This window comes from Lactuca saligna, chromosome 2 (assembly GCF_052625555.1).
Source record: "Lactuca saligna cultivar CGN05327 chromosome 2, ASM5262555v1, whole genome shotgun sequence".
NCBI lineage: Eukaryota > Viridiplantae > Streptophyta > Magnoliopsida > Asterales > Asteraceae > Lactuca > Lactuca saligna.
In genome coordinates, this window is record NC_136418.1 from 55,896,646 (window position 1) to 55,908,668 (window position 12,023).

General features: G+C 40.8%; 1 protein-coding gene across 1 annotated transcript; it reads right to left on the reverse strand.

Annotated features, from left to right (window-relative positions):
* Positions 1 to 1,231: 1,231 nt before the first annotated feature.
* On the reverse strand, positions 1,232 to 3,508 carry LOC145030981 (putative serine/threonine-protein kinase PBL22). The gene is made up of 3 exons (XM_078979415.1): positions 3,288 to 3,508; positions 1,997 to 2,923; positions 1,232 to 1,802 (listed from the first exon to the last, which is right to left on the reverse strand). The coding sequence occupies exons 2-3, from the start codon at positions 2,894 to 2,896 to the stop codon at positions 1,377 to 1,379; spliced, it is 1,326 nt and encodes a 441-aa protein (XP_078835541.1). The 5' UTR covers positions 2,897 to 2,923; positions 3,288 to 3,508; the 3' UTR covers positions 1,232 to 1,376.
* Positions 3,509 to 12,023: the final 8,515 nt, after the last annotated feature.

Below are 12,023 nucleotides of genomic sequence, written 5' to 3' on the forward strand. Positions count from 1 at the left end.
AGATTATGTGCCCATCATCCGAAGACGAATTATACCAACATCGTTTTTAAAGTGATTTTCACAGCTCATTATATATGTAAGATTTCGGTCAAAAAAAACATGATCATTTTGTGAAGCATATCATGGCAAGAATTTCTCTCGGGAATAATTTCAAACAGAAACTTACCTGATACAAGATGTTTTATACACATTCTATCTCAATATCTTTACGTTTTTAACCTTATATGGATTTAAGTCTGCCAATCTTAAGAAATTCTTAATGTCTAGTTTGCTATTGTAAGAGTAAATCACATGTTGGGTCCCTATGGTTTGTTGATTATAACACCTTTAGTCCATGAGATTCGTTTGTTGCACCCTTGGTCCCTAATCCAAACCTTTGTAATAGGTCTGGTCCTTTGCCCCTAATAATCATTACATGAATCCATTAACCCTCCTCGAGGGTAAAACTGTCATTTTCCCTTTCTCTATTTCTGGTGTTGCATGCGTATTCCAGGTTTTGCAAATTTTTCCCAAGCAAAAGTTGATTTTTTCAGCTCCAATCTCATCAAAACGTTAAAATTCTCTCTCAACGGAAATAACTAAAAGACGAAAATACTCTCCATGGACATGAGGGCACTTAATGGTTCCACTTAACAGCAGTTGCAGTGGAGGACCAAAGCTGCAACCAAAGTATGAAGTAGGGACCATGAGTGCAAATCTTTTGGACAAAAGGTGTTACAATCAACAAACTACAGGGACCAAACATGAAATTTACTCTTACAGGTCGTTTCCACATCACTTTAATATATCGTATCCTTGCCCTTTTTTTGATGTTAAATATCTAATACCATATATGCTTTCTAAAATATGTTAACTTGTTTTTACATTTGATAATAGTTTTATAAACAGCACAGATAAAATTGCAAAAATGGTCCTTGAGGTTGACAAATTTCTGATTTTTTAGTCCAAAAAAGTTTGATGATGCATTGATGGCCCTATTTTGAATCTTTTTAGTAATTTTGGTCCCTATACACTTAAAAAGATGATTATGCCTCTTGTATTTGGTTTTTTATTTTTTTCATTTATTTTAAATGGTTTTATTAAATTAAAAATGAGCATGAGCACCACCTAAACCTAAAACATTTTCAACACTCATTGTCAAGACACTCGTTTTCAGCCTCCACCACATGATTTTACCAACCATAAGGACCATTTTTGCAATTTTGTCTCGTTTTCAGCCTCCACCACATGATTTTACCAACCACAAGGACCATTTTTGCAATTTTGTCAATAGCTTACAACTAACAAGGAATCTTGGCATGTCAGACATACTACATTTTATACATCTCATTAGCAGCCCTCTCCTACTAGAATCCACCTTCTAGCTACTGTGTGGTTTATTTCCCTTCAGATATAACTTGTGGTATTCCATCTAGGAGTGGCTGGAACTTCCCTTGCTCATGCAACTGTAAAACTTCCTCTGCTCCTCCAATGTATCTACCTTTTATAAACAGCCTTGGAAGTGCGACTTTTGTGCCCAAAATCCGCCATAATTCTTCTTTGTAATCCCAGTGGATCGTTACATCTCTTTCTTGGTATAAAACATTAAAATCTTTGAGTAAAAATCGAATGCGCAAGCAATCTTTGAACGATTGTTGGTTGGTGTTGTCCCCTGTTGTTGTGTACAGAATAAGCGAGTCTCTTCCTCCTGGTGGACATATTTTTTGAAAATCCAAAAGAGGATTATCCAATTCTTTTAACAGTTTGTTACGTAAAACTACGGTTCTCCTCTTTGCTTTTTGACGTTTAGCCTCGAAATCCTCCTGAGAAAAAAAAAATTATAATCGTCATTTTGCATGAATACATAAACCGTGCAAAATTCTACTTTTAAAACTGTCAGTAACAAATTAACTTTGAAAATATTATAACGAAATCTTTCTATTTCAGTTTTCTTTAATAATGAAAAAAGGTTAACTTACTAAAAAAAAAAGTGAATAGATAGGAAAAAGCAATGTACTTGATGTCTGAGAGCAGTTGCAAGCCTTTTCACAACCAAAGCCATTGGCGGGCGATGTGACCGATCCTTTTCCAAACATTGATACGCCAGTTTTACAAATGTATCAAAAGAATTCGCTTCCATTTGTTGCTTTAGCTTATCATCAATAATATAATCTATATTTTTTTCCGTATAACACGTTACCAAGACCGCAAGGTTTTTTTGCACATCATTATAATTTAAATCAACACAACGCCTTGAGCACAAAACTTCAAACAATACAACACCAAAAGAGTACACATCTGACTCTTTCGTTAATTCGTTCTTATCTATATAGTCAGGATCACAATAGCCAAGAGTGCCTTTAGCAGTAGAGAAAAGGAATGTGTGTTGTTGATTTGCAGGGCCTTGTCTGGATAGGCCAAAATCAGCAATTTTGGCATTCCAATCTTTGTCTAACAAGATGTTGGCACTTTTAATATCACGGTGCAATACTCTTTGTTGTGTCCCCTTGGGATCATGAAGGTACTGCAAGCCACGTGCAGCCCCAAGACATATCTTGAGGCGTTGAACCCATGTGAGGCTGGGTTTATGTAAATGAAAATCAAGGCTTTTGTTAGATGCGTATTCATATACAATGATCTTTTCTTTTCCATCATCACAAAATCCTATGAGTGAGATGATGTTTTCATGTCTAAAACTGGAAAGCAACATGATCTCTGTTCCAAATGTGATATCTGCGAGATTTATTGAACGATCCAAACGCTTTACAGCACCCATGGTGACACCCTTAGAGTCGATGAATTCTCCTTTATAGACCTCCCCAAATCCACCTTTAGCAATGAAGTTGCCAGAACCAAAGTCGTTGGTGGCGTTTCTTATGTCTTCAAATGTAAGTCTGTATTTATCAAAATTGTCCATGAAAGAGAACTCTGTGTTTGTGGTCGACTACAACTGCCAAGAAAAATCATTAAGGCTTCCATAGAATTAAAATTGAAGTCTTTGGAAGAGGTGAATAATATTGCATCTAATAATGTCGCTAATTTAAAGAAGATTTTATACTTTATCAAACCCCAAATCAATACTCCATTCCAAGAAACATAGACCCCACATTTGGGGATGATTTGGTATACAAAGGTCACATAAATTCTAAAATAAACAATAGCAGTAAAATGATTCATCTTTCCAAGGGACTAGTTTGGATCGCTATCGGAGGCAAAAGCAACACAGGATGTAGATATTTAAACCCAACCAAACAAAGTCACTTATGAGCAATGACTAACTATCGGGAAACAAACAACGATAAACTTACCTGTGATGAGATGGATGAATGGAGAAATGAAGGACAGCAACAGCAGTGATGAACCGTGAGAAGATGGCGTAAGGCGATGTACGAATGGCGACGTGAGACGGAAGAACGGCAAGGGTAGTAGATGAACGTTGACCTTGAACAATGATTGGCAACGACCAGGAGAAGAAAGTGAAGAGCTTGTTGTGCTGTGACTGTGTGAGAAAAGAAAATAATAAGGCTCGATACCTAACCCATCCCAATTTGAACTGTACCCATTAGTATTTTTTTTATGCGTATTTAGTCTCCAAAAAAAACATTATTATATATATTTAAGATAAAACTTTAAAAATGGTCCTATACATTTTTTTTTAGTTTTGGTTCTAAATTTCTGAATTTTTTGAATTGGTGGTCCTTTTAAGTTAGTTTGTATGTGGAAAATGTCGTTTACCAAATTGAAAAGACTATAATATTGTTAATATATTTATTTTTCATTTTTTTTCTTTCTTTTTTAACTATTTTATAATTAGTAAATAAATACATAAAATCTCTCTCTCTCTCTCTCTCTCTCTCTCTCTCTCTCTCTCTCTCTCTCTCTCTCTCTCTCTCTCTCTCTCTCCAAGAGCAAGGCTGATGGGTACTTCCCTTTCAATTTTTTCCCTTAAAAACCCAAACCACCATATGCCCTTCCCCCTTCTTGCAGTCTAGAATTCAATCGATCGCCTCCCACCTCCGACAGCCGGAAAAAAAATATAGGGGTGAGAACACTGGTTTGTACATAGGGTGAATCATGTTTTGGGTTTCAATCGTTGCATCAAATTGCGTCATGGATAAAACGAAGCAAAAATTTGCAAACTAGAGCTTAAGCGAGCTACACACACCTTTTGTGGGTTTTCTTCTCATGTATACCTCAGAGATCCACAAATCATGAAGGTTCGTCTTTGTAAACATATGTCGATCTTTCCATGATTCCCGCTGGAAATCACCTGAGTGTGTTAGGGTCAGAGCTCGAGAATATGGGTTTAACAGGGACAATCGACATAGACATTTTGGTTGAGATATCAAGCATTCGAACAACTATTTTAGAGTATTTGTTTATCGAATAACAACTTTTCGGGGGGAGAGTGGGAACGATTTGTTTGCTGGAATGAGTTAGATGAGGAAAATTGAAGATCATATTGGAGATATCGAGATTCAGACCTTCCGGTAGGGAGACTTTAAACCCAAATGTAATCTTTGATTTTACCTATGTTTTTCTCATTAGATTTGAGAAATTTTCTATGGATCGAATTTAAACATAGTTTTGTATCGATCAGTTGTTCATATTTTGTTTGTAGATATCAATTTTATTGGGTTGATTGTGGAGAGGACGAATTAGAAGAATTAACAATTTGGTTAGATTTGTGATTGGTTGATGGGTTTTATGAAGAACCCCATAAGGAATTTGGTTAGTTCATCTCATCTGATGAGATTTGGATTGGGGAAGAAATTAAGACAATAGAAAATGAATATTTATTTGAGCTTATGAGAAGTGGAATTTTTACATGTGATATCGGCTAATCTGGCTGATTAAGACAAAAAAGAATTGTGGGTAAGGTGAAGAACACAACAATAGAGGTGGGTGATGTTAATTTTGTTCTTATGTCTACTGCACACACACATACACACACATAGAGAGAGAGAGAGAGTGTGTGTGTGACAATCGTCAATCTTGAGTCAAGTCAAGTCATTAAGTCAAACCGGTCAACTCGATTAAACCTTGTGTATTAGGGTTTGTGTTATGTACATACTGTTTAACTTGCTATATTAATGGGAAAACATCACTTGGGAAAAGTCTTGTGTTAAAATTTCCTAGGCCTTAGTGCTAATCAATGAACTAAACTGATAAAAACCATGTTGCATACTCATCGGGAGTGTGTAGGATCCTTAATCATGACTTAACGGGGCTTAAAAACCTTGCATTGCGGGGCCAAACACTCACAATTGTCACACATGGAACCTCTCTCAATCGTTTTCACTCTATCTCTCTCTATGACAAATCTCTCCCAAATCTCTCCAAGTATGTGAAATCTCTCTCTAATATATCTCTGTATGAGAAATCTCTCCAAGAATGTAAAATCTCTCCCAAATCTCTCCAAGTATGTGAAACCTCTCTCAAATATCTCTTTGTATAAGAAATCTCTCCAAGAATGTCAAATCTCTCCCAAATCTCTCCAAGTATGTGAAATCTCTCCCAAATCTCTCTCAAATATCTCTCTGTATGAGAAATCTCTCCAAGAATGTCAAATCTCTCCCAAATCTCTCCAAGTATGTGAAACCTCTCTCAAATATCTCTTTGTATGAGAAATCTCTCCAAGAATGTCAAATCTCTCCCAAATCTCTCCAAGTATGAGAAATCTCTCCCAAATCTCTCTCAAAAAGTTCCCGTAACTTTTTAGAATCATTCGGGTCATTCTGACCCTTAACCAGGTCAAAAACGGCTTAAGACGGGGTAAAAACGAGAAAAATGGACCTTAGGAACCGAAATCCTTCTCAAGGAGCCGAAGCTCCTTAAGACCGAGACCAAGGACCGAGAGTACCAGACCGAACCGAGCCTCTGTTGGCTGAACCCGGAGGACCGAACCCCTGTAGCAGAGACCGAGTCTCGGTCTCTGTCGCCTCCTCTCCGTCGCTTCTCGCACTCTGTCGCCGCTTCTCACTCTCTGTCGCCACTTCTCGCTCTCTGTCGCTTCCTCTCCTCTCTGTCGCCTCTTTGCTTCTGTTCGCCTCCCGCCTCTCTGCTCTCTCTTCTCTTCTTTCGGTCTCTATTCTCTCCCCTCCTCTTGGTCTCTGTCTCCTTCTCTTCTTTCTGTCTCTTCGCGCCTCTCTGTTCCCTCTTCTCCCCTCTCGGTTTCTTCCCTCTCTCCTCTCGGTTTCAGCATCAGAAGGCCGAACCTCGGCCAGAATTCGGAATTTTGTCACTTTTAGCCCCTTTTTGATATTTTTAACATTTTAAGCCCGTTTTTTCGTGATTTTAAAGCGGGATTTTCTCCAGAAATTATATTTTAACATAATAAACCCTAAATATTCATAATTTAAACATATTTTGATGAAAATCATTATCTAAATAATAAAGATCTAATGGGGGATTTATTTAAGGTGGAGTGTTGACCTTGCCTTAACTTATGTCACAAGCAACCACCCCACACCCACTCTATGACCAGCCATACCTCCCCACCTTACCTAGGTCACTTCAATGTCCCTTACACTCAATTTACACTCATTCCCACGTTTTTAGAGTTGGAACAAACATCCTCTCTCCTCATTTCTCTCATTTGCTCTCATTTCACTAAGTATCAAACACCACTTTTCTCTCAAACTTTTTCCACACCAATTTCGAGATTCAAGGATGATTTTCAAGTTTTCTTCCACTCTTAGTAAGTATAATTCATCCTCCTTATGATTATTTCACTTCATTCTACTCAAATCATTGATTGCTTACACAAGCTCCATAACTATGATGTTAGATTCTCGAAAATCTTCAAGCCATCTCCAAGTGTTCTTGAGTTAAACACTTCCATTCTTCAACAATCATCTACTGAAATCACTTAAGGTGAGTTCATAGCCCTACATTTGCATGTTTTCTCAAGTTTTCAGGGGGGGAATACAAGTTAAAACACCAAGAACATAACTAAAATTTTCTAACAGCCTTCATCAGAAAATTTCAACTCCATTCACGGATTGTTTTGGGCATCTTAAACATTTTTGTTTTCAAAACTGGACAAGGTGCAAATAGTTCAAGTTCTTATCTTTAAAATGACTACTTGCACATCTCCATAAGATTTTTCTACAATTTATGGTGATTTTTACAAAACTGCCTATCATTTCAAACAACAATCCGGACCAGTCTGTGATTATGGACTTTTTCACCCAAGTTGGAGGTCATTAAAAATCGTGATAAAAATTATGAGTAAACTAGACACATTTTTTGAACTCTCAGAATTTACGGATCTAGTTTTCGACTTTGTATGATTTTTCTATGATTTTTCCAAAACAGTGCAGAATGGCTAAAGTTAGCCAACAACATGTAAATATCATAACACTTTGTATTATGTTGAGCAAAGTGTATAATCATAAGTTCTAATTATTGAATGTGTTTCTTTGTTAGTTTATCATCATGAACTAAAACTAAGTCATTAATAATAAATATTATTCATTCATTTTAGAACACGTATATTAAACTATAAAAAGTATAGTTTAATAAATTCATAACACTAATACATTTCCATAAAAGAGTTCTTACATATTACAAACGTTTTAGATAAACTATAATAGGTATAGTTTATGATATATTGCATAGCACACTCATACTAAAAGAGTACATTCATATAGAAAAGGTTTACACTCACACGCATTATACGTAAACTTGTTACCCTAAATTGTGAGACATTCTCTCTTTCCGTACGTCCGAGTGTGGAATATAATTCCTGGTAGTTATAATCAGAGTCTCCTGGAGGGAGAATGTGATATTTGTATATAGATCTATATTGGGTTTGACACCCCACACCTTGCTGCTAGCTACAGTGGGACCTGCAGGTCTACGGGTGACAAATGTCATTTCATTTTCGCGACGCCTGAGAAACGTCGTGGCAGGTTCACATAGTCATAGTATAATTATAGCGACTCACATAGGGAGATAACAATTCATAAAGTTTATGGGATTTCATAAAACCTAAGTAGGTTTTAGGTTGATTTAAATTCACTTTTTATATCAATTCAAACTCATGACATTTCTACTAAGTAAGAATGATTTCTTATACATTTTGGTCTTTGATCATAAGGCTACATTATACGGATTTTAAGGAAAATATCGGATTTTTCTAAAACAGACGCGACATTTACATGAGAAAGACTTCTATTAAGTTTTATAGCAAAAACTTATGAACTCACCAACCTTTGTGTTGACACTTTTTGTAACAGCCCGGAATCTCAGGTATTGTTAAATTATGTTTTTGGGGTGAGTTAAGAGGGGACTCGGCGAGTTGGAGCCTAGACTCGCCGAGTAGGATCGCAGACTTGGTCGCGGGTTCGCGACTGGACTTGACGAGTCCGATATGGACTCGGCGAGTCTACGCTGTTTAGCGAAAACCCTAACCGTTCAGGTTTGGGTCATATATAATGCACTTATAAGCCGTCATTGTCCGTCTTTAGTCGATTGAAAAGAACCCTAAACGGCTGTGGACATCTAGAACGAGATTGAAGGATATTAGGGCTTTGAAGAAATTGTTATGCAAGGAGGAGAAGAGCTTTGGCTAAAGGAACAGCAAGGGATTCGAGTTCTGCGGTTTGGGGACACAGAGAGTGCATATTTCAGGTAATATTTCGGATTCCTTCTGTTATGTTGATGTGTGCATGGATTTAGGGTTTATGGAACCCATTTGGTGATTAGATGAATTAGTACTTTGTTATCCAACGACTATAACCCTGTATTAGGACCTTTAGAGGTCCAGAAGGTCCCATGCTTGTGTATTTCGGGACGAAACTTATCTCAGGAAGCAGTTGGATCGACTGCATGGCATGGACTCGCCGAGTCCGATGAACGGACTCGGCGAGTAGCTTGGAGATTGACTGGAACTCGTCGAGCTGTTCTTCAGACTCGGCGAGTGGAGTCGGGGTGGCCTCGCGATTCTTCCAGGAGTAACTCGTTGGGTCTAGGAGGATACTCGACGAGTAGATAGGGAATCTCAGAGAGTTGGAGGACGTCTAGACTCGCCGAGTCGCCATGGCACTCGCCGAGTCCGGTCGAGTTGACCGTTGACCGTTGACCGTTGACCAGAGTTGACCTAAGTCTGACTTCTTAGGGATAGTCACACTTAGAAGATATAAGTGTTAATGAGAGATATGTGATGTTATAGGGAGGTTGTAGCTCGTCGGATTGTGCACGAGTGATTTCAGGATTTGCTAGCTTTCAGCATTTACGAGATGAGTCTTCTCACTATACTGTACCCGGAAGGGTTTGACTGTATGACCGGATGGTTAGATATGATATGTGATATGTATGCTATATTTGGCAAGCTGTTTGTTATGTATGTATGGGCCGGAAGGCGATTATGTTATGGGCCGGAAGGCAATATGTTATGGGCCGAAAGGCAATATGTTGTGTGATGGACCGGAAGGTCGGCGTGGGTAGGACCGGAAGGTTTACCCAGTAGGGACGGAAGTCCCCTGAGACACATGGACCGGAAGGTCAGGGCCTGGAAAGGCGTATGTGCGTAAGTTGTATATTGGGGAACTCACTAAGCATTTATGCTTACAGTTGTTATGTATGTGTTTCAGGTACTAGTGAGGACCGTGGGAAGGCGCCGGCGTGATCGATACACACTGAAGAATATTTTTATGATCTTGGGATTTTGACTATTTGTATTTGACAGAATATTTAAACTATTTATGCCTTGTCTTGAATGGAAATACCCTATTTTTTTAAAATGAAAAATTTGTTTGAAAATTTGCGTTGTTACAATTGGTATCAGAGCCTTGGTTTGAGGGATTCGGGTGCACCTACGGGAGTAACTGAACTCAAACCGAGGATTTGAGGAAAACTATTTAAATAAAGGCATAAATTTTTGTAAATGGTTTTGTGGTAAGCAAGAAAGAAGCAGTGTGTACGATCAGTCAGCGCCCGAACGGTAAAGATCCCCAAAATACCTTACAATGTTATATGATATAATTTGTTATGCATGCTAGAAGACTAGGTATTCATGATAGGAATAGAGTGGCCTGATTTGTGATGCCTTAGTCTAGGGAAGTTTGCCGATATGAGATGCTTTGCTAGTATGCGGGTAGATAGTGCATATCAGAAGTAGAGTACTCACTATCCGGGGTTTGGGGAGGAGGACTTGGGATGAATGCTGATGCGGTGTGGTCGGTAGTATTGGGCCCGTACTACCGAAGACACTGGGTCAGTGGGAGACCCAAGTACGAATCCCTGGATATCGGAGACTGAGTAGGGTTGCGTTATCGAGTGCGATTACACTCGATGGAGTCTCTGATAGTTTTATGTTGTATTTCAGAGGCATCATGGTTAGACCACGCCACGGAGCGAGTACGAGCGGTGTGAGTGACGAGGAGATTCGTCAGATGATTCACGAGGAGGTGGCGGCGGCGATCCAGGCTGAGATCCCGGAGATGTTTGGGTCTATTAAGACCACTCTGATGGAGACATTCGATGAGCGGTACGCCGCATTGACTGAGGCTGCAACCGCTGCAGCTACCGCAGCTGTGGCCGCTGCTAGGCCACAGGGGGGTGACTCGTTGCTGTTCCGAGAGTTTAGCAACACGAAGCCACCGGAGTTCGATGGGACGCAGGATCCGATTGCTGCGATGAGGTGGATCGCGGACATAGAGGGGTGCTTCTACACTTGTTCATGCCCGGAGCACCTGAGGGTACGGTTCGCTTTGAACCAGCTCCGTCTGGGAGCGAAGGACTGGTGGAAGTTCGTGACGGCGAACTTCACTTTGGCAGAGACTACAGCGGTGACATGGGAGGGGTTTACTGCCATGTTCAGGGATGAGTACGTTCCCCCGGTGGAGAGGGAACGATTGGTGCAGGAGTTCTTAACCCTCAAGCAGGGTACTGATTCTGTTGCGGTGATTACGCGGAAGTTTCATGAGAGGGCGATGTTCTGCCCCGAGCTGGTGTCCACTGATCAGGCTCGGATGAGCCGGTACTTGGGAGTGTTGAGGAGGGATATCCGGGAGTTTGTGTCGAACTCCACCTACCATACTTTTGCTGAGCTTCAGGCGAATGCCAGGAAGCGCGAGATCGAGTTGGAGACCCAGTCCAGGGAGGAGGCCGAGTCTCAGCGAGTGGACCGGCGACCGGCTCAGTTCCAGCCGGCAGCCAAGCGGACCAAGTCCGCCGATGCGAGGACGGGAGGTTCGAAGAGCCGCACTTGCGGAAAGTGCGGCAAGGGTCATGAGGGGGCGTGTCGATCTGGTGCTTGCTACAAGTGTGGCAAGGAGGGGCACATTGCTAGGGAGTGTCCCAAGGGATTTACGGTTTGCTTTCATTGCAACCAGACAGGCCATAGGAAGGCCGAGTGCCCTCAGCTTCTTCAGGGATCTGCACCTGCTGCCGGAGCTACTGCGACTCGACCGGTGAAGGCCGAGGCCCCGAGGGCTCGGGGAAGAGCCTTTCAGCTGACTGCGGAGGAGGTCCGCGCTGCGCCCGATGTCGTGGCAGGTATGTTGTAATTCATGTATTTATTTTAATGTCGAGATGTTATGCTTATGTTATTATATGCGTAGGTACTTTCCTTGTGAACTCTGTGCCTGCCTTAGTGTTATTTGACTCGGGTGCGAGTAGGTCCTTTGTGTCCTTAGCCTTTAGTCAGCATATCAGCGCTAGTCGTGAGTCGTTGAGTCGACCTTTAAGAGTTTCTATAGCTGACGAGAAGGTGATTTGTGCCACGGAGGTTCTTCGGGGATGTGTACTAGAGATTTTCGGGGTTGAATTCCCGATTGACCTGATTCCTATTGCGATGGGTGATGTCTGTGTCATCGTGGGCATGGACTGGTTGAGTCAATTCGGCGCTGTCATCGACTGTGAGCGTCAGCTGGTGACCATACGAGGCCATAGCGGGGGAGTTCTTTCGGTGTACGGCGAGGGTACCCGTTCGGGATCAGCTTTTTGTTCGGCCGCTAGGGCGAGGCAGTGTCTACAGCAGGGCTGTAAGGGTTTTGTGGCGTATGTGATGGATACGCGGGAGATTCCCGAGAGAC

Coding starts and splice junctions, on each gene's coding strand:
- LOC145030981 (XM_078979415.1), bottom strand. CDS start 2,896: ATGGACAATTTTGATAAATACAGACTTACATTTGAAGACATAAGAAAC. Junction 1,803..1,996: donor CAACTGCTCTCAGACATCAA/GTACATTGCTTT, acceptor TTTTTTTCTCAG/GAGGATTTCGAGGCTAAACG.